General features: G+C 44.3%; 1 protein-coding gene across 2 annotated transcripts in view; it reads right to left on the bottom strand.

Annotated features, from left to right (window-relative positions):
- The window catches only part of LOC144761285 (cysteine-rich venom protein-like), a 198,579-nt gene that overhangs the window by 47,724 nt on the left and 129,142 nt on the right, over positions 1 to 21,713 (bottom strand). For both annotated transcript variants that reach the window (XM_078646736.1, XM_078646737.1), the window contains 2 exons: positions 7,884 to 8,029; positions 4,027 to 4,112 (listed from right to left, as the gene is read on the bottom strand). In XM_078646736.1, coding sequence (XP_078502862.1) covers positions 4,027 to 4,112; positions 7,884 to 8,029 — 232 coding nt within the window. The remainder of the gene's footprint in view (positions 1 to 4,026; positions 4,113 to 7,883; positions 8,030 to 21,713) is intronic.

Here is a 21,713-nt window from a genome sequence, read left to right as displayed (position 1 = left end):
TTTACATATATTACTAGATTGTCTGAAGGTTGGGGATAGACGAAAATAACTTTTGCGCCTGATTTTTAAAAAGAACGATGTAATAAATAGAGGCTAGGCAATAAACCTTTTAATGGAAATGAGTACCTTGGACATAGCCTGTGCCACAGAGAAGTTTATTCAGAAAGTTAAATAATTCCTCAAAAGTGAATATAGTTGAAAGATTGTTTTATAGTTTTGGGTGATCTGTGTATATGTATTGTGGATAGGACAATTGAGTGTTTTTCACTTGACATTTTTATGATGTTTTAAGAATTTCGATTTTATAATTTGTATTAATGTAGTTTTAAAAACGTTTAAAAACCATTGGTCTAAATAAACTTGCTTTGAATCGAACTTGACTTGAGTGGAAGAAGTATATCTTTATCTTGTCCCAAACTGAAGCTATTCCTTATTGAGTGTATTATGGGAACCCAGTGTTAGTCTATGTGAAAGATAGCCCTGCTGCATGGAAAAATAACTTTTCACTGTCAGGACAAGTAAAACGTGAGCACAAATGTCCTTATGTGTATGTATAATTCACAAGCTCCCCCCTCCCCACTCACCTACCTGTGACTTGTCCTCAAAATGGTCCTAGGCCGTTTCGGACCCCGCTCCTCATCTTGGGCATCCTGCCTCATACCAGCTGAGCCACTCCTCTCTCTCAATCATCTGCTCTTCAGATTTTTGCTGCTCTCTCTCCAATCGTGTGCCTTTTCTATTTTGTGTTTTTCACTTATCTGTTTTGATCACTCTTTTGTTCCTTTTTTCTTTTATGCTCTGTCGTTTTTCTCTTTTGTGTATTTCTCTTTTGTGCATTTTCTCTTTGCACCCTTTCCCCACTCTCCCTTTGCAATTTTCCACCGTTGTGGCTTTTTGTTTTGTTCCTTTTCGCTTTTCTCTTAGTGCATTCTCTTATTTTTGCCCTTCTCTCTTTGTGAATTCTCTCATCATGATTTTTCTCTTGTTTGTTTGTGGCACTCCATTATGATCACTGCAGCTCTGGCCCCGTGCATTTTACTGCCTCCCTACTCCTTACCTGCTCCTCTTGCATCACAGTCCTGACTCTTCTTCCCACTCCTCTGAATCACCGCCCCATATGCTCCCCCCTTCCCAGGACTACTTAATGGCTGCTGATGTGTGACCATACCCATGGCACACCAAAGGCTTGCTTGTCTGTCCTGTCACATAAGTCAGCCAGAAATGGAGCAGTGTAAGAGACTGGCTCTATGTATTCAAAACAGACCAACACAATACCACTATCGACCTCAACAAGGACATTACCAACTTCAACAAACGGATCAGGAACTGTACAGACTCTCTCTTGTGCCCATCAAAAACAGAGAAAGTGAAATCAAGGAACATGCCAACTGGTAAACAGACGACCTCCTAGAATCCAAATGTTACTAAAGCAACTGGAAAGAAAATTAACAGATAGCCACAATGCCAATGCTAAAAACACCAAAAAGGCAGCAATCAGACACTACCATCAACTCCTGTGAGACACCAAAAGGGCAATAACCAAGCACATAAAAGAGAACTTCAATTGGTTGAAGGAGATCTTCTCGCTAGTCAAAGAATTCACCACCCCCGTAAAGGTTCAAATGGATACCCCAGAGCACCAGCTGCACTGTCATACAAGCCCTCATCATAAGCAGTCGCTCTAAGCTGGGACTTCCAACCATCTCCTACTGAGTGCAAACCATTCAGAGCACAGCAGCACGACTCATCCTGGACTTCTCACAACACACCCACATCTCTCCACACCTCAGGGGTTTCCACTGGCTCCCCATCCACAAACGCTGAAAATTCAAGTTCCTCATGCACACATAGACGACAAAGCACAACATCGGACCAACATACCTAAACAACTACCTTCATTTTCACCAACCCACCAGTGACTAGCGCACAGCCACACTCTCACTCACACACACTCCCTGCATCCAAAAAAAGCGGAGCAGGAGGTAAAACCTTCTCCTACATCACACCCAAGACCTGGAACAACCTTCCACAACACATCACGGCCACCTCCTTACTTCGTGAATGCCACAAGAAGCTGAAGACATGACTCTTTGACTAACACCATACACCCTAATCCTACACCTACACTCCAGCTCAACAGCCTGGATATCTGAGTGATTAGCTGCACCATACAAATCCTAATAACATAACAGAACATAACCTGGACCTTGGGGACCTACCTCAGGGGTGACTTATAAGCCTTAAAAAGAAAGGTTTAGACCAGGACAATATTTTCTTTTGCCAGGTCGAAATCACAGTTTAGGTCTACACTGTAGGCTGCAGTGGCAGATCTGAGACAGGATTTATAGTGCTATTTTAGTGGTTGGCACAATGAGTGCTACAGACCACTGTTAGCATGTAATTTACAGGCTCTGGATACATGTAGTACAATTTACTAGGGACATATACGAACGTTAAATGTGCTAATTAGGGTATTCCACTTTTACCATTTTAAGGGAGTGAGCACAAGCACTCTACCTCCAGTTGACACAGGGAAATTGTAATGTCCTGAGCTTTTTTCACCTTCTAGACATGAATGGTGGACAGGAGAATACATGGAGCAAGGTCACGCATTGATGTAACTTAGTCTACATAGCTTTCCCAAAGACAGTATATAGTCTATATTCCACACACTTTATAGGCTATCTGAGAGCCCCAAGGTTCCAGTCTCTTCTATGTTTACATGGCCTACTTGCCATCTCAATATGAGCCCATGAATTTAACATTATCTTGTGCACCGAAAAAAGCCAGTTCATGCTTACCCTTGCCTTCTACAAAAAGTCAAAGTTTATCATATACATGCCGGGTGAAGATCAACTGCTCAAAGCCCAACTCTGACAAAACAGAGGTGGTACTAGTACACTTTGCAAAAGACACTCGCTGGTTCTCAACCTTATGACCCTTCAAATTAGGACCTACACTGACCCCTTCGAACCATGCCATGAACCTAGGAATCATGATCAACAATCAAATCTAAATTACCACCCTGTTCCTCAGGAAAATCTTCAGATCATTTCCACTTAACACCAGCAGAAACATCACTCCAGTCCTGATTATGAGCAAGTTGTACTATGGAAATGCACTGTACATCAGCATCACTGTCCAGTTCACAAGGAGACTCTGGATTATGCAGAACAGGCAGGCTCATGCTCAAACTACCACACCTACTCACATATCCACAAACCTCAAAGACCTCCATTGGCTCCTCATTCACAAATGTGCCCTCTTCAAGCTCCACAAACACATACTGCCCAACCAAGGTACTGCATGCCTGAACAGCCATATCAGCTTCCACACACAGACCAGATCCTTACATTCTGTCAGCCTCCTAAGTGCCCACTTCACCTGCATCCATAGAGCCAGTGGCAGCGCCGTTGTGTACCTGGCTCCTAAAGCCTTGAATAACCTCCACCTGCACACCAAAGCCTCCAGCTCATTCAGAGAATGTGCAAGAAGCTGAAACGGAGGCTATTCCAATTGGTGTCAGGTAGGACAGCACCCATTTCTCAGTGCGCCAGGATACCCTCCCGGATAACATAAGCGCCATAGAAAATACACATAACATGCCACTGTCTGTGCTGCACCGGTGCAGAATGGGGTTGTAGTCTTGTTTTTTGTTGTCTTGAGTGCATACATTAACTCCAAATATCTCCCAGAGTTCAGAAACATAATGAGGTATTTGCTGCCCTGTCTTTCTGACATCTGCTGTTGGCAGCCCAAGGACAGACCAACAGCTGATGTAGGCTTTCCCATAGCAGAGGTGGCTCAGCTTATACAATGCAAAACAAAACAGTTATCCCATGTATAAATTAGAATTTAGAGAGAAAGAAAAAAACTAATTTACCATGCTTTGTCGAATCCTAAACGGTCCCTCTTCTCACAAACGAGTTAGAGAAGATAGTGTTATCTGAAATACCTACCTTGTTTATTCTATGATGTTGACTTTCAATGTAGGATTACAGATTTCATGTGTTACATAATACTCACGCTGGACACAAACTGCAAGAATACATGAAGTCTGTACCACAAAAAGCCACATGACATCCAACCTGATGAGACAGGGCCCACACCATCTGGAATTGTGAAAAAAATGATAAGTATTGGGATGGCATTGCAAAATGTAATACAGGGTGTTCTTAACCTACAACTGCATCAGTCAGTCTGAAGTCTAGTTCCTATATTCCCAATAGGCTCTGCGCATTGGAATAACATATCCTATAGATTTGACGTAGGACTTAGGTCGACTGGGTCTCTATCGGATATATTAGACTTAATTATGAGTGCCAGCTAGCTCAGAGGTCACTAGAAAGTTTCTCGAATTCACAAGAAGGGATTAGTTTCTGACAACCGCATAAACAAGACAACTTTGTTTCCCCAAGAATAAAACTGATCTTCAGAGTTGTGGAAACAATAGATAGATATTTCACTCAGTCAATTGTGCATGCTTTGTTTCATCAGAGGTGCAGAGAAATAGATACTGTAAAAGCATTGTATGGTTCCTAGACCATAGATAAATACATACATAAATAACAAAGGCTAACAGTACTCAACTTGTGCTTCTAAAATACGCCTACCCCAAATGTACCTAACCTAAGTCTAGTACGAGGGAAGAAGTAAGTGAGGTGTAGCATAGGTTTAGTCTGTTTTTGCCAAGAATCTAATCAAGATTTCTCTTAGGGTCTAATCAGCTCTGTACCCTGGTTTTAGAATGAAGGAGGTCTAGTATCTCTGTCTCTGGACTCGATTTCCCAACACCTCGCGAGGGGAGCTTGGAAACACTGGAGCTGGATTCTCAGCGAGAGAAAGGACAGCTTCTCTGTCAGTGCGTCAGCTGGAGGGTCGGCTTCCTTCGGCACTTGCTGTAGCGAGCTGTGTTGGGCAAGTAGATAGTCAAGCTGCTCCGAACCACCGATTGTTTGCTAGGGCAAGTGTAGGCAAATGTATACCTTGAAGGTGCCCTGTTTGACGTAAAGTCGGACATAATAACGTCACCAAAGAATCCCAAGGGAATGGTAGTTCTTTGAAAATGCCATGATTTCTAGGACAAATCAATATTCAAGTAAGGGGATGTCCCTGACTGTTGAAGCTGAGTTTTCCAAGAAATTGTTGTGGCTTTTTGGAACTAGTGGAAGTAGCCATGCCTGTATTTGGACTGGATGGGTTATGTCTAAATATGGATGTGATTTCTATACCTATATAAGGGAAATGTGAATTGTACCTATAAAAGGGCATGAATCAGTAAATTACGCTTGATTCTAAAATGCTTCACAACAAGTCCAGAGTGAACCATCCCACGGATCCGTAAGACCACAGCTAGAGGAAGATCCTACTCCCACCTCATTGCAAAGACCTGGAAATCCCTGTCTCTGCACCTCAGGTAATCCCCATCACTGCTTCAATTCATGAAGAACCTCAAGAGACTGAACCACAGATCCAGCCCCTAACTCTCTTCTCCTTGAGATCACCATGGGTGAGTAGTTGCTCTTTATAAGATTACTGGTTGCTTGATTGATTGATTGAGTGAAGAGCTGCACCTTTTAAATATGATCAACCGCAAACATTTTGGTATCAGCAGGTGAGACTTTCTCTTATGGCACTTGTGACTAACTCTTGAATTTCATGAGTATTCCTGGCCTATTCCTGCGTTTCTTCTAGGTGCAATTCACGAAGGCAAAGCTAACTTCTGAGATCTCCACAGCTATAGATGTGAGCCTGAGCCTAGTTTTAATTCCCTGTCTAGTGCAATTCACTAACCCTGGGAGTACACTGCTCCACTCCATTGTGTGAGGTGTTGAAGACACATACACCTTAAAATAGAACCATAAATATACTACTAGTAACTTTGTGGGCATACTCTAGGTGTACTTCTCCCAAACAATGATTAACATAGCTTAGAATATTCATTAGAAGTATGCATTAAAATGAATAGAGAAGTAGTCAACATTACTCTTGTAAGCACATATATAAAGCCCAAATCCCAGTGTCTGACTTCTTCCTGAGATCTGAGAGATATTGCTGAGTTACACATCAATACATGTATGAATATTTGGGTCAGGAAATGTGTGATGATGTGGCTTTGAGTGTGTGAAGTGTAGTGGAAAATGTAAGATGAGCTATGTGGTGTTTTGTTTTCTCTAAAACCATAGTTATAATTTTCTATGGATGTGCATTTGTTTCGTTTAGATTTTAATGAATTTTGGCTACGATTAGTTATGCGAGTTATTTTCACATTTTTTATTTAATGATTTTATATTGCGGTTTAATGTTTGTGCATTGTGCAATGTAATTCATATGGGTGCCTGCAATGTTGGAATGTATATAACTGTCATTCATAAAATAATCTTTTATATATTTACATTTGTGCTATGTGGTAAACAATGAATGCTTAGAAAATATTTAGATGTACAAACATTAAGTAGAACTCATTTGATGGATGGTGTGATATAGTGGTTTCTTTATTTTAGGATTAAGGGAGTCAAAACACATACTTGGAAGATGATTTACCCGCTTAACTGCGGCGCAAATTCTGCTGCGGTGCGGCGCTTTGATGAAGAGGGCAGGGCCACGTCGGCCAACGGACGTGCCCCTCATTACAGAGGTAGTGCTTGCGACGGCTGTTGGCCGACAGAAGCAGCGAAGCGGTTAATATTTGTTTAACATTATGTTTTTGGTTGTGGCCTATCGTGCTATGATTTGGTTGGGTGTTTTCCTGCCAAGATGGCCTAGTTGGTCTATCAACTGGATAGAATAGTGAATGAAATCTATCAAAATATGTCTCTTTTGCTCAACTGTTAGGAATTATATGGATAAACAATAAAAAAGGTAAATATATAAAATGTGATTAGATCTCATAAAAGAGTATGTGTTGAAATAATTTATGTTCTATATCTAGCACAGCGCATACAGGAAAGTTATAGCAAACTATTAGGGACAATGATGGAAATAAGACATGCTACGTAAAAAAAAAAAAAAAATGTGGCACCACGGTGGGGGGTGGGGGGGAGGATTACGATGCAACTTCCAAGGGACCCGAGGGCACATTTATTAGAGCCCTGCCTCACTTTTGCACCACACAAAGTGGTACGTGCTTGACGCAAGGCTCGGAGTAAGATTTCTGAAGCCATGCAAAGCCACCCTGTGTCGTTTTGAGTGGCCTCATTAATCTCGAATAAGGCACCAAAGTGCAAATCGCTGCGTTTCCCTTTCCCAGCATGCATCGTTCATCACACACTCACTCATCCAACCAGATTCCAAACAACACCAGCAAATCTCTGGCCTCCCTAATATCCACGGGCTGCCGCCCTCATCCGCCCCCATGAACCTGAAGCGAAGTGGATTCAAGATGAGCACTAAAATCATAGGTAACCTGTTTTCACGAGACAACAAGTGAGCGATATTGATAACACATAGTGGGATTGCGGGGCTAAAGTGTGGGCCGGGCATAAAGACAGTGAGAGGAAAGTAAGAGAAAAAGAGTACCCAAAATATATAAAACATGTAAAGGAATAGAAATGAAAGGAAAATAGAATGTCATAATAAATGTTTACATTTTAGCGACAGATAATTTAAGATCAGTCATTATGTTTCTAAATTACATTTGATCAATCGATACCCTTAACCATGTACCATGCCAGTGTTTATGTAGGTAAATGCTATAACTGAGCTTTTTATATGGTTAATATTTTTCAGATAGGCCGCCACACCATTATGATTTTTAAACTTTACAAAATATGCGCCGAAGTGCAGCCCAAAGACGCACCCTGCCCAATACCATTACTCTACCACAAAAAACACCCACACAAACATCCGACTCAAAAATGTTCCTCAGAAAGCTGCAGCCATACCTGTGTATAATCTCCGACCTGTGCATCATTGAACTGTTCCCCAACCCCATAAGTAAAACCGTCCTTCTGGTCAAACCATTCGTTAATTACAGTGCTCCATTCATGGGGAATGTATGTCTTGTATAGAAGTTCACTACATCGAGTTGCTTATAAGAAAGAAAGAAATATAAACAACAAAATTAGTTGAACAGAAATGACGACGAACAAAAAGCAGTCCAAATTTATATTGTAATTACATCTGAAGAGTTAGGCAACCAATACCAGTGCCCTTTCCAACACTTTTCATAATTGTATTTCAAATGTTTCTTATAGCAGCAGTAAAATGCCTCAACAAACTCTAAATATTGGCACAGCAACAAAGAGATTGGAATAGAAATGATATCATGGGGCCCTATTATGTGAAGGGCACGCTGCCTTGGTCTGCACTGCCCGCTTCCTTCAATGAGTGCACTCTTGCGCATTATCCATTTCAAATTCTTGCAACAATCATACTACACGCTGACACAACTTTATAGGTATGGCCTACTGGGGGCATGATCAATGTATACAATGTGGAGCCACGCAGGCTGACTGTATACGCGTTGCATGGGCATGTTCCCTGATATGGTAATAGTGGGAGGAGGTGACGAGCGCATTGGGAACTTTGCTATCAGAACCAATAGCTAACACCCCACAGATTGGTTTATTAAGCCTGGTTGAACCACAAAGAACATCCAATTGCAGACTGCTGCTGATTGCCCTTTTATTGGCCAAACAAGGTATTGCCATGAAATGGGGTAGTAAGCGAGCTCCGAACACGAAGAACTGGATAACATGGTATATTGCAGTGAACAGCTGGAAACATATGCAGAGGAGCTACCAGTGGCCTCCTGACCAAAGGATTTTCGGGTTCCACCAATTCAATACTTGCAAGCACAGCCTGACGCACAAACAGGGGGCAAGGGTGGGTAGGGATGGTCGTATTATAAACGTCATGATGAGAGGAAACCAAAGATGCTATAAGACCCTGTAACAGGTGGTAGAGGATAAAGAATGGTCAGGTCGTGCTGAAGTGGATAGTGTTACTGTGCTGTTTATGATATGATTGTATTGTATGCCGAATAATAATAAAATATATATATTTTTTTTAAATGAGAAGCACTGGGTGCAGACTGGGGCAGTGCAGCCCGTTAGAGTTAATGCACTACCCCTAGGGCATCTGTAAACTCCTGGCTGCCCCGAGGACATGGTATTAGTGAAAGGAGGGTCATCTGTTTCAAGCAGTCAGTTCATCTTTCACTTTCCTTGTGTTGCCATGGCCTGCATTTCAGTAGGGGACAGGGATACCCTTGCAGGTAGGTGCAGTGACTGACTACACCCTCAAGCAGTTGGATGGGGATTCGTGGAACCCTCTTTTATCCCCTTCCAAAGATCTGCCTCAGGAGGTGCTGTTACTATGTGCCACTTTTTTGTGGCACACAATGTGCCCCTACCACCTCCATTGCCTCTGCACCCATATCTATGAATTCCGGAAGCACACTGAGGCAAAATGTTTTCTCATTTGTATTGATGTATGCCCGGAACAAATGAGAGAAACACTTGTCACATGTAGGCTCCGGAATGATCTGTATTTACAGAAGGGGTTGGTCAAGAGTCTGCAGCACTTTCCATTATACCAAAGTGCTTTGGGGATTAAGAAAGTAGGCACTCATGCACCCAGTGCAATACGGCACCTGGTTTACATGTAGGAATCCACTGCACTAGCTTATGGGTTCTTCTATGAATGTTGGCTACAATTGTGGTTGCCTTATTTTGTAACAACATTTTGGAAGGTGCATTTTCATCATTCCAACTACGTGCTATATTACACAAAGTGCCCTAATAACACAATGGGTCTGTGCCCAACTGTTCTGCCCCCAGGTACTTAGGTAACACAAAAGATCCTCAGATGGTTGTGTAACCACTTCTGTAAAACAAATCAAGCCAGTGAACTTGTAGTGGCTGTGCAGTCTCAAGGAGACGTTCCCTCATTTGCATGGAAGCCTGGACCACATGAAAATGAGTAAACACTTTGCGTCTGTGGGTGCAGCGAAAAGTTAGAGAGTGCATCAAGTTTGCACCACAAAGAGGTGGAACACCATCAGTGTACCCCCTTAGAGCAACACGTGAAAGGAGTCCCAGGTACCCCCTAGGCCTTTCATGCTGACAATTGTAAATGCATTCATATACAGCACCCTCTGCAATTCTTTCATCCATCCATCAATTCATCTTATAGCATGTTTATTTACTCTAACATCCTTTTACATGTTCATCCACTTATTCCTTCGCATTCATTCATACACTCATCTCTCCATCCTCCCCCTTGTTTGTCCTACCTTTCTTTCACCCTTCCTTACATTCACCTTTCTTTACATTCAATCTTTCCATCATTCTTTCCTTTTTCTTCAACCCCATTTTTAATTATTCTTACAGTGTTGATCATGAGCTTTTGTCTACAGAGCTGCAAACAAAAGAGGCCCATAAACCCCCCCACTGTAGCTACTAAACACATAGCCTTGGTTTGCTTCCATTGAACCAATTAGAATAACACAAATTAAAGAAATGATTTGCTTACAAAATGTTCAAAAGTGGAAATACTGTTCGTGATGACTTGAAGTGATGTGGTCACTTTAGAAGCGATTGTCAGTGACCAAAGAAAGTCAACACTTAGGAGCGGATTTAGACAGTAGCGGCAATGAAGGATTTGCCCAAAGAATTGTTTTAGCATTTCCTGCAACTTAGCAGAACCAATAAGACCTCTAAACATTTTGGCAAGTTCCACAATGTTTTGCTGCAACTTGCTCTTTGTGGTATTCCTGACTCGGTTATGGATCAGAATTTCAAGTGCTAAGAAGCAGAAGCCAATGATGATGCTGTCCAGCTGCTCAATGCACAGGATGCGACCTGCTACCGTATTTGCTAAATGTAGCACCATCAAAGTCTGTAATGTAAGGGCTGACACATTTTCATGACTCTATAATTCTAACAATGTACCTCCACCTTTTAGAGTCCATTTTATGTATTCTCATTAGGCTGAGAAAAATCCACCATTCTACATGATTATTTTGGACATAACACCCCCTTTCTTCAAAGTTGTTACCCCCTCTCCCCTTTTGGCCCTAGCAGTGAGTTTGGACTGTAGCTGGTTTTCCACAAGTGTGGTAGAGTAACTAGGCCTGCAGGGATGGACGTTTCACCAGCAAAACTCAAAGACGCAGATCTACAAGAAAGTGACGCAGCGCGGAACAGCAAGCCCTTTGGCTGCGCCACTCTGCAGCACTTTCAGAGCACAGGAATGCAACATATTTACAATGATATGTTGCATTCCTGTGCCCTCCCCTGTGCTGGCGCACAAACAGCTGCCAGGGGCCGGCACAGGCACCCTTGCGCCATGGTGCAAGGATGTCTGCGTCATGGGGAGATTGTTTTTGTGCAGGAAGCGGCACCTTCCAGCATGAAAACAATCACTACAGGCATTTTCCTCTTTCAGTGTGTGCTGTATAATACAGCACTCATTGAAAGAGGAAAAAACGAGGAGAAATAAAAACAACCCGTAGGGTGGCGTAGCATACTGACGCATTTACAGATTTCCGATTTCTTGTAAATCTGGAAATGTGTCTGGTTCCATGGGTGTTGCATGGGAACACCCACAGCAACACCCATGGAATGCCCCTTTCACGCAAAGTGCTGCATGTAAAAGGGCCGTATTAACAAGGGCAGGAAAAGCCACGGAAAAGCCACGCAGGGTGGCTTTTCCTGTCCTTGTAAATATTCGGCAATGTAATGTGCTGCCAGTGCGTCACAAAAAGTGACATACTGGCAGCGCAAGGGACTTATAAATCTGCCCCTAAATAATCCTGTTATTGCCACATTATGACATCAGGAAGTACAGCAGTAATAGAGCTGCAACAAACTATGCATTCTCTTGCTCCACCTACAATTAAGAATTTTACCGCCCTGCTAATCATCTTCTGTTGATTTAATTTCCTGACAAGAGGAGTATACAAAGTCCCATTTTGTAATTTTCAGATTTTGTGGCACTTCACAAGGTTCCCCAGAAGAACTTACCTTTGCATGCAGACTCATCCTCCTCCCTCCTTAATCCCAAGAACCAGCTGCAAAAACAAGCATTAGCAAATAATGCTATATTGCTCTACGTGAAAAACAAGTTTTCCTATTGAATAAATAGCATCCCCATGTGCCTGTGATATGTGTGAGCACTTCGGCTTTTTTGTACATATTTTAAGCACAGAGTCCAACAGTAAGTAACTCTAAAACATGAAATGTGGGAAGTATGTGAATAGTCACAAAGAAACTACATTGTAGAAGGTTACTACATTCCTTAAATGCCACCCCTTTCTTCTTCTCTAGAAACACACTATTTTTGATCTATTACACTAGAAATATCACTAGAAGTAATAGCAATTGTTGGAAATCCTAAATATGAGTGGAATACCACCTATAGTAGGATTGTGCAGTAAGAAAATAACCAATCTTTATTGCGTGTACCAGGATTTGATTTTACATTTCTTTTTCGACATTATGGATTCCCAGTCACATAGGTTAACATTGCAATAGTTTATGAGCTCATAACGCCTGCTAGAGATAACCAGAAAATATCATTCAAGGACTTAGGAGAAAGGTATTGATAAATCCATCAATATACTATTGTCAAACGTATCCACAAATATATAGAAAATACGTTAAAGAGATTTTTTTTGTCTTTCTCCAAGCCAAAATTCAGCCTTCCATTGGTCTCACGTGATTGGTCAGAGTTAAGAAGCTTATCCAGCATTGACGAGGTGATAAGTGGCACCCAGTAAAAAAGGCTCTCGGACAAGAGGACCCTGCTGCACAGGAATGCCAGAGCAGGGCAGAGGGGTCCTAAAGCATCAGCTTCCAAGGGAGAAGAGGACAAGCAGAAACAAAAAAGTCTTTCTACCTCCCCCCTCCCAGAAACCCAGTCAGATGGCAGGCTTAAGAAAGGAATTTGCAGATGCTAGAGGGAGGTGAGCTATGGGAATGAGCCATACTGGAGGTTGGTTTAGCTAGTTCTTGCTTCTCTACTGAGAATTCAGCTATATTGAATTTCGGAAGACTAGTGCTCTCTAGAAGACCATTGTGTCACAATTTGGAAGAAGTGGTTATGCTCTGGGGTGTTGCCCTGCAACTCATTGAACAGAAGTGTCTTCCTGCTTGACCCAGAAAACACTGTATAAGTATCTGAGATCTGCTGCTTAAAACTAAAAGAAGCAGGGTCCATGCTTGGCACCAACCAGGTTGGTTTAAAGATAAAACCATTCCCTATTTTATAAATTGCTGCTGAATTTTTATTTTGTACGGTCTTAAATATTTACTGAATTGGTGTTTTTAAATGCTTTACATAACTGTCTCTGAAGTTAAGCCTGCCTTCTTACACCCTTCTACCAAGGGTTCAGCATGGGAATCATTTTCTGAGACTACTTCTGAGCCCAAACTCTGTTAGTGACCTAATTGCCAGAGGTAGATATAAATGTATACCACTATAAATAATCCACTTTCCAACAGACATCAATATAGACTTTCAAGCAGCTAAACCAAACTTGGGTGCACAGAATATTTTATTAATGGTTTCTCAAAATTGCACTGCTGTATTGTCATTTTTGTAATCGGAAAATATCAGTGCAAACTGGTAGCTCAACTAGTGGAATCTATGTAATACAGCCATGGTTTCCATTATTAATTATAGTAGCTTTAGTCTTCTTCAATGGTATCTATGTAGTGCATTGGGCACAGTTGTAATAAAAATGTACAATTGACAAGGACCATGCAGAACTGTAAATAATGTCCAAATGCTGAACAAATGTATTGTGTGCAGTTTAGTGATTCTTAAAGTTAAAAATTAAAGGGCCTACCCTTGGTGTATGCTTTCTGCTGAAAAGACGTTCAAACATTTTACATGTTAAAGATGGTTTAAAACTAGGGTGTGTGCGTTTACAAAGTTTTCTTTTTTTCTCAAACCTTCACGAAAAGCTATGGAAAATTTTGCAAGTCACAAAAATGTGAAGAATCATGATTTTTTGACCAACCTCTAAATGAAAACTGTGACCGAAGCGAATGACTATATCATGAAGGCATGCATGCTATTGTCATTCATTCCAAGATGAGCCACATTTAATAATGTATTATTTTTTTGTTTTTCGGATTCTTGGCACCTTTCTGGGTTTCCCTTCTCTGTCAGATCCAATTGAGAACCTATGAGCTCAATATGTTGCGGTCCAACATTCTAAGATGGCGACCTAAGCCGGCCCTCCCTGAATGAGTATTTCAATCAGTCATTTCTAAAGCGCACTACTCACCCGTTATGGTCTCAAAGCGCTGGGGGGAGGGGTGCTACTACTGCTCGAATAGCCAGGTCTTTAGTGCCCTTATGAAGGTTGTTAAGTCCTGGGTATGCGGTAGGAGGATGGGGAGGGTAATCCAGGTCTTGGCAGTGAGGTGGGTAAACGATCTGCCGCCGGTGGTCGCACTTCGGACGTGGGGGACGGTGGTGAGGGAGAGGTCGGCGGAGCAGAGCTGGCAGTTTGGGTGTAGAAGGTGAGTCGTCTGTTGAAGTATGTCGGTCCAGTGTTGTGGAGTGCCTTGTGTGCGTGGGTGAGGAGTTTGAAGGTAATGCTCTTGTTGACAGGAAGCTAGTGCAGGTCTCTCAGATGGGGTGCGATGTGGCCTTGGCGAGGGATGTTGAGGATCAGGCGTGCAGAGGCGTTCTGTATGCATTGTAGTCATTTCAGGAGTTTGACAGAGGCTCCTGTGTAGAGAGCATTTCCGTAGTCCAGCCTGCTGCTGATGAGGGCCTGGGTGACCGTTCTTCTTGTTTCGGTGGGGATCCACCTGTAGATCTTGCAGAGCATGCGGAAGGTGTTGAAGCAGGAGGATGAGACAGTGTGGACTTGCTTGGTCATGGAGACTGTTGAGTCAAGGATAAACCCGAGGTTGCATGCGTGGTCAGTGGGTCTCGGTGCTTCTCCCATTGCGTTCGGCCACTGGGAGTCGTCTCAGGCTGAGGGGGTGGAGCAGAGTATTAGGACCTCCGTCTTGTCCGAATTCAGTTTCAGACGGCTGTTCTTCATCCACTCAGCAATGGCCTTCATTTCTTCTTGGATGTTGGTTTTGGCGGTGAGGGGGCCCTTGGTGAGGGAGAGGTTCAGATGGGTGTCGTCGGCGTAAGAGATGATGTTGAGGTCATGCAGTCGGGCGACGTGGGGGAGCGGTGCCATGTAGACGTTGAACAATGTTGGGCTGAGGGATGATCCTTGGGGTACGCCGCAGATAATCTCAGAGGCTTCGGAACGGAAAGGGGGGAGGCGGATGCTCTGGATTCTGCCCGAGAGGAAGGTGGTGGTCCATTCCAGGGGCTTGTCTCGGATCACTGCGATGTGGAGGCATGTGCGTAGGGTGCAGTGACAGAATGTGTTGAAGGCGGTTGATGAGGCAGTTTCGGTACTGTGGTTGCTGCGGAACCCAGACTGGAACGGGTCCAGGAGGTTGTGCTCCTCGAGTTAGCAGGTCAGTTGCCTGTTGACGGCCTTCTCGATGACCTTCACCGGGAACGAGAGCTGGGAGATGGGACGGAAGTTCTTGAGGTCCCTCGTATCTGCCTTGCATTTCTTGAGTAAGGCATTGATCTCGGCATGCTTCCAGCTCTTCGGGAAGGTTGTGGTCTCAAAGGAAATGTTGATGGCCATGCCGAGATGGGGTGCGATGGTGGTGCTAGCTTTATTGCAGATTTGGAGTGGGCATGGATCAAACAGAGAGAGCCGGAGTGGATGGTGTTCATGATTTTGATGGTGTCATCGTCGTTTGTTGGTCCAGGTGAGTAAGGGATCGATGAAGGTGGTGGGCGTGGGGTCTAGGGGGTCAGTGGTTGTCGGGGCGGTCTGGTTGTTGAGGCTGTCATGGATGTCTGCAATCTTGCAATTGAAGAAGGGAGTTGCACAGGTCTTGCGATGGTGGGATGTTGTTGGTGTTGGAGCTGGGGTTAGAGAGTTCCTTCACGATGTAGAAGAGCTCTTTGCTGTTGTGCACGTTGTTGTCGAGGCGGTCCTTGAAGGAGGTCCTTTTGGCGGATCTAATGAGGTGATGTGTCTGCGGATGGCGTTCTTGTGGGCTGCGTAGCTGTCCAGTGTCTGTTCGCGGTGCCAATTTTTCTATAGTTTTCGTCAGGATTGCTTGGAGGCCTGGAGGTCCACGGTGAACGAGCTGGCTTTAGTGCTTGTGTTGGAGGGTTTCTTGATCAGGGCGAGGAGGTTGGCGCAGTCATTGATCCACTGCCTGAGGTTGCGGACTGTGGTGTCGGTGTCGGCGGGGGTCAATGGGTGGACTTAGGGCGAGGGTGGAGTTTAGCTGGTCTTGGGTGACTTTGCTCTATTTGCGGCGGGGGGATCTGTTGAGTGCTGTGGTGCATGGTGGGTTTCTGGAAGGTGAAGTGAATGCAGCGATAGTCGGTCCAGTGGTGTTCGGTGGTGTTGCTGAAGGTTACGTGGAAGCTTGTGGAGAAGATGGGGTCAAGCATATGGCCGGCGGATGGGTGGGGGTTGTGATGAGCTTTCTGAGTCCGAGGTTGGCAAGGTTGTCAATCAGGGTGGTGGAGTTGGTGTCGTTGTTCTCGAGGTGGAAGTTCAGGTCTCTTAGGAGGATGTAGTCTGTGGAGGCGAGGGGGTGCGTGCTGACGAAGTCGGCGATGGAGTCGCTGATATGAGGCCGTGGTCCGGGGGGCCTGTAGACAAGAGTTCCTCTGAGGGTGGTACTGGGATCAGTGTGGATCTGGAAGTGCAGGTGTTCGGCGGTGCTGAGGGTGTTGGTGGTGCTGTTCGAGACCCTGAGGGTGTCCTTGTGGATGATGTACGATTCCAACTCCTACTCCATTGGTGCGGTCCCTGCGGGTGATCTTGTAGCCATCCGGGATGGCTATGGCGATGTCCGGTGCCGAGGAAGCGTTCATCCAGGTATCGGTCAGGAAGGCGACGTCTGGGAGGATGCGTCGAACAGGTCCCAGAGTTCGACGGCATGCTTGCGTGCGGAGCGGTTGTTCAATAGTATGTATCTGAGGTGGTTGTGTCCTGTTACAGTGGGTCGGTTTTGTGGCTCGGAGGCTGGTGAAGCTGCAGCTCTGGCAGGAGAAGGGTCCTTTGGTGTGCTTTGGGGCGGCCAGGAGGCAGGTGTGCGGTTGTCCAGTGTTTAATGCGTGGAGGCTGCTGGTTTCATAGCGAAGTCGAGTGTCGCGGCGATCGCGGGGGCCCAGGGGTCCGTTGCTGGGCGTGGTCCAGGGACAGACGAGCTTGCCTTAGGAGTGCCAGCAGCACACCCGCTGCGCGCGTGTGCTTACCTACCGCGCAGTGGCCAGCATTATAAGGGAAGGTGGGAGGGAGGAGCAGTTGGGGGCGGGAGCGAGGGGATAAATGGGCAGGCAGGGGGGCGGGGCTGCAGGGGACGCAGCGACGGGAAAGAAAACGGGTGAAAAAGTAGGTACAGAGAGAAGGGCACCAGTGGGGGGAAGGTGAGGGGTACAGAAGGCAAGGCGAGGGGACAGAGAGGCCAAAAAGGAACAAGAGGAAACCAAAACAAAAACAAAATGACAAATTACAGAGAACGCAACTCAGGCAACTCAGGCAGAGGGTCCAAGGCTACGGCGGTGGCAGAGAGCAGAGGGACAAGGCCACACAGTGGTGCTTTGCGGCATAGGGGAGCGACCTACCTGAGATCAGGGTCAAGGGCCTACTTGACATTGTAGAATTGGTTTGGGTAAGAATGAGTGAGAAAGCATATGTATTGTCTTGCTGAAACTACTGGTGTCTTAACAAGGGCCATAGTGGACATCATGACATTATGACTCCCTTAGTCCCGTTTTGTCCATCTGTCATTTTGCTGTCTAGTGGAGATGTTGGTTTCCTATGTACAGTTTTCAATATTACAAGATGGTTGCAGGCATTGGCCGATTGAAAAGAGACTGAATGCTGCTATGCATCTCGTGGTCTATTATGTATCGTATTATGGCACAATTTATGCACAACACTGAGTAGATATTGATCTTAATACGATTCAAGACACTGATATGTTTGTGTGTGTGCTCCGTGTTATAAAGTTGCTACTGACCCAGGCAATATATTATTATGACGCATCTCTGCATGATGGTAAGTGCTGTTGCGATCACATAACAAACAGTTAACACCAGGTGACACATGCCCTTGATAGTGCCAGCGAATGGTGTTATCAGATACATTGAGGGTGTTTTCTATGCAGCTCAGCACGAAAGGGAGGATCAAGGCAAAAAATCCTGCACCAGTCAATGTACCTTATCTAGGTACATTTTTGGAGATTGGTGCAAAGGGCCTGGGACATGCCCTCCCTATGCCCCAAGGAAATGACATGCAAGTCACTTAGACAAATTGAACAATGGGTGGCCCTGCACTCAAATAAGAAAATGATCAAAATCTACCAGTGCCTTTATTTGATTGGGAAGATCTTGATGGACTGCTCTTTCTTGCATTGTGATTATGGTTAATTAGTACCCTCTGCTCATAATTTGCTTACCAACACCAATTGGTCAAGGTGTTTGTCCGTGTGTACAATAGGGTCTACTACACATTGCATTTTGGAATTCCTTGAATCTCTCACTGCCTAACACTTGGTTATTAGGCAGTTGATGAAACAGACAGGTTTTCAGGTAGTTTTGCTTTAATTACAATATTGTTGATATATGTCCTATTGCTATGTACTCCTCCAAGAGGGCGTCTGTTATCATTTTTGTTTTAAGGAATAGCTTACATCTTCTGACACCTATAACGTTGGCATGGGCCTCTATATTACTGTTTATCATTTAAGGATGTCAATAGATCAATGTTTAAATTATACAGTGTGCAGTAAAATTAAACAATAATGCCCTCTTTTTGAGCAACATATTGTTCAGCTTGCATTACCTGTGTTATTATGCATTGTTTTACTGTTGTAATTACTATTTTTATCGATGTCAATTGATCCACCTGATTATTGACTCTGTTCTAAAATATGTTGGACTGCAGAATATGCTAGGGTATATATTACCTTTTGAGAAGCTAAATACTATGGCCCATATGTAGGTAAACTACATTTACCGATTCTGAAAAATACAGAATTTTACCTATTCCGTATTTTAGAATCGGTAAATGCAATGTAGGTAAAAATTCAGTAAGTATTACCCAATCGGTATGATTCGGCTGATTTGGTAATTCCCATTCATTCCTATGGGCCTGGAGGCCCATAGAAATGAAGGGGAATTACCGAATCGGTAAATATTGATTCGTTAAAAGGGGGAACACATTGAAGGGTGGCAGGGTGTCACTTTGACATCCTGTTGCACCCCTCAATAGTGCGTGGGTGCACATGTGGCACACATACATGCCCTCAGGGCATGTATGTCTGCCACATGTCACTGTTTTTTTTTTTTAAACAGATTTTATTGACTGCATAGCAAGCACATATCACGTAATGCTCTGACATCCAGAGACAATCACCATTATCAATTGAACAGGTTCAAATGCAGTTATTGCCGGTAAAGAAGCAAACATACAAGCAAAAATGGTGAAACTGATGAACCCCCCCCCAAACTCACCCACGGCCCCACCCTCCCCCCCCACATGTCACTGTTTTAAATTGCAAAAAACTACTTCTTTTAGGGTTTTCCATATTTACCAACCAAATAACGAATCCTAAAATGGGAAAAGCACTCATTTGAGTGTGCCCTACATTACAGATTCTGTAATTTACCAAATCGGTATGTAAAGAATTCGGTAATTTACTGATTCCTTAAGTTACCGAGTCAGTAAAATACAGAATCCTACAATCATGCCACCTACATCTGAAAAGCCCAATACTGGTCGGTAACGGCCGAAATTCGGTAATTTTGGTCATTACCGACCAGTATTAGGCACCCTACATCTGGCCCTATATGTGTAATTGTTTCAGTAACTGCATTTAACCACTATGGATAAAATGGAGAAATGATACTAAAACCATCTCTTGCACATCACTGAATGGGAACAATTGTGAAGTTAGACTAACATCATGTAAAGGCTTCATGGGAAGACACGCAATATGGTAATCTGCTTTTTATATGAAACCTTAAGTAAATTATAGAAGTGTTGTTTGCGCCTCAGTGTGCACACCAAGGATTGGTCACTGCTTCTTATATGGAAAAGTAATGGAATGGAAAGGGATCTATATAGCGCGACTAAGCCCGGAGGCATCAAGGCGCCTAGAAAAGCGATCAGCAATTGCCAGATAACAAGCATTACAAGTATGCCTTGGAGAATAACCATGTTTTCAAGGCTTTCCGAAAGGTCAGGACTGACGGCTGGGTTTTAATTCCAAGCGGCAGGCTATTCCAAAGTTTGGGGGCTACTGCTGAAAACGCCCTCCCACCCCATTTGGTTCTGCGAACACGGGGAACCACCAACAGACTCTTGGTTGAAGATCGGAGAGCTCTCTCCGGAACGTATGGATGTAACAATTTCCTCAAGCCCTCAGCCCCCTTACCAGTAAGTGCCCCATAGGTCATGCAGAGAGTCTTAAAAATAATTCTAGACTCAATAGGGAGCCAATGTAAGGTTTTCCTGGCCACCGTGGCGGAGGATAGTCTGGGAGCATCCAGCACAAATTTGGCCGCCACGTTCTGTACTGTCTGGAGGCGCTGCAAAAGACCTTTGTTGACCCCCGCATAAAGAGCATTTCAATAATCAAGTTGCGAGGCCACCAATGCAACAACGACCTGCTTACGAGCCAGCGGAGACAAGTAATGCTTGATTTTGCGAAGTATATTAATAATGCCCCAACAGGTAGCAACCGTTCTGTTAACCTGCTGTGCCATGGAGCGGTCAAGGTCCATAATTACTCCCAAGTTTTTGGCAGAGTCAGTAGGAGTAGGGCAGATTCCCAGCGAAGGAGGCCACCACTCGGCCGTCCAGATGTTAACATTACCACCAAAGACCAGAACTTCGGTCTTCTCCCCATTCAGTTTGAGTAAGTTGTTAATCATCCACTCAGCAACCGCCTCCATACAACTTCTAAAGTTATGAATGGGAGCGCGCACCAAACGGGGGAGGGACACCAAGATCTGTGTGTCGTCAGCATAGGAGACTATCTCCATCCCATAGGATCTTACCAACCTGGCAAATGGGGCCACATAGATGTTAAACAGGGTCGGACTTAATGCCGACCCTTGGGGGACCCCACATTGAACAGGAGTGGGAGGGGATAGAAAGTCTCCTAGCTTAACCCTTTGCTCCCTCTGATTCAAAAAAGAAGCCAATAGGCTCAAGGCCACGCCATCTACCCCTATCTCCCTCAAACGAGATGTTAAAACAGAGGGAGACAGGGTATCAAAGGCGGCTGTCAGGTCTAAAAGAATCAGCAGGGAGGTATGGCCCTGATCGACTTCAGTGAGGATGTCATCAAGCACAGTCGTCAGGGCCGTCTCCATGCTGTAAGCCCTCCTGAAACCGTGTTGGGACTGAGAAGTCTTATAAAAAATTCCCAGCCCACCTCCTCTCCGCCCAACTCTATCCAGCCTAGCCAGCGCATATCCTTCTGGTGTAGCAAACACCAGATCCGGACGGGAATGGTCCGAGGCCCAGGTTTCCGTTACAAACACCCAAGTGGGCTGTCTTGCCGATACAAAATCATTGAAGGCAATACTGTTTCCCACCAAAGATCTAGCATTGATGAGAAAACCACTTTCCTTCATAGAGCTGGTGGTACACGGAAGGCGAGCTGGGAGGGGAGATCTAAGGCGGTCGCCAA

The sequence above is a fragment of the Lissotriton helveticus genome, chromosome 6 (assembly GCF_964261635.1).
Source record: "Lissotriton helveticus chromosome 6, aLisHel1.1, whole genome shotgun sequence".
In the NCBI taxonomy this organism is placed as follows: Eukaryota; Metazoa; Chordata; class Amphibia; order Caudata; family Salamandridae; genus Lissotriton; species Lissotriton helveticus.
Note: the sequence above shows the minus strand (reverse complement) of the source record. Positions and strands in the feature narration are given on the sequence as shown.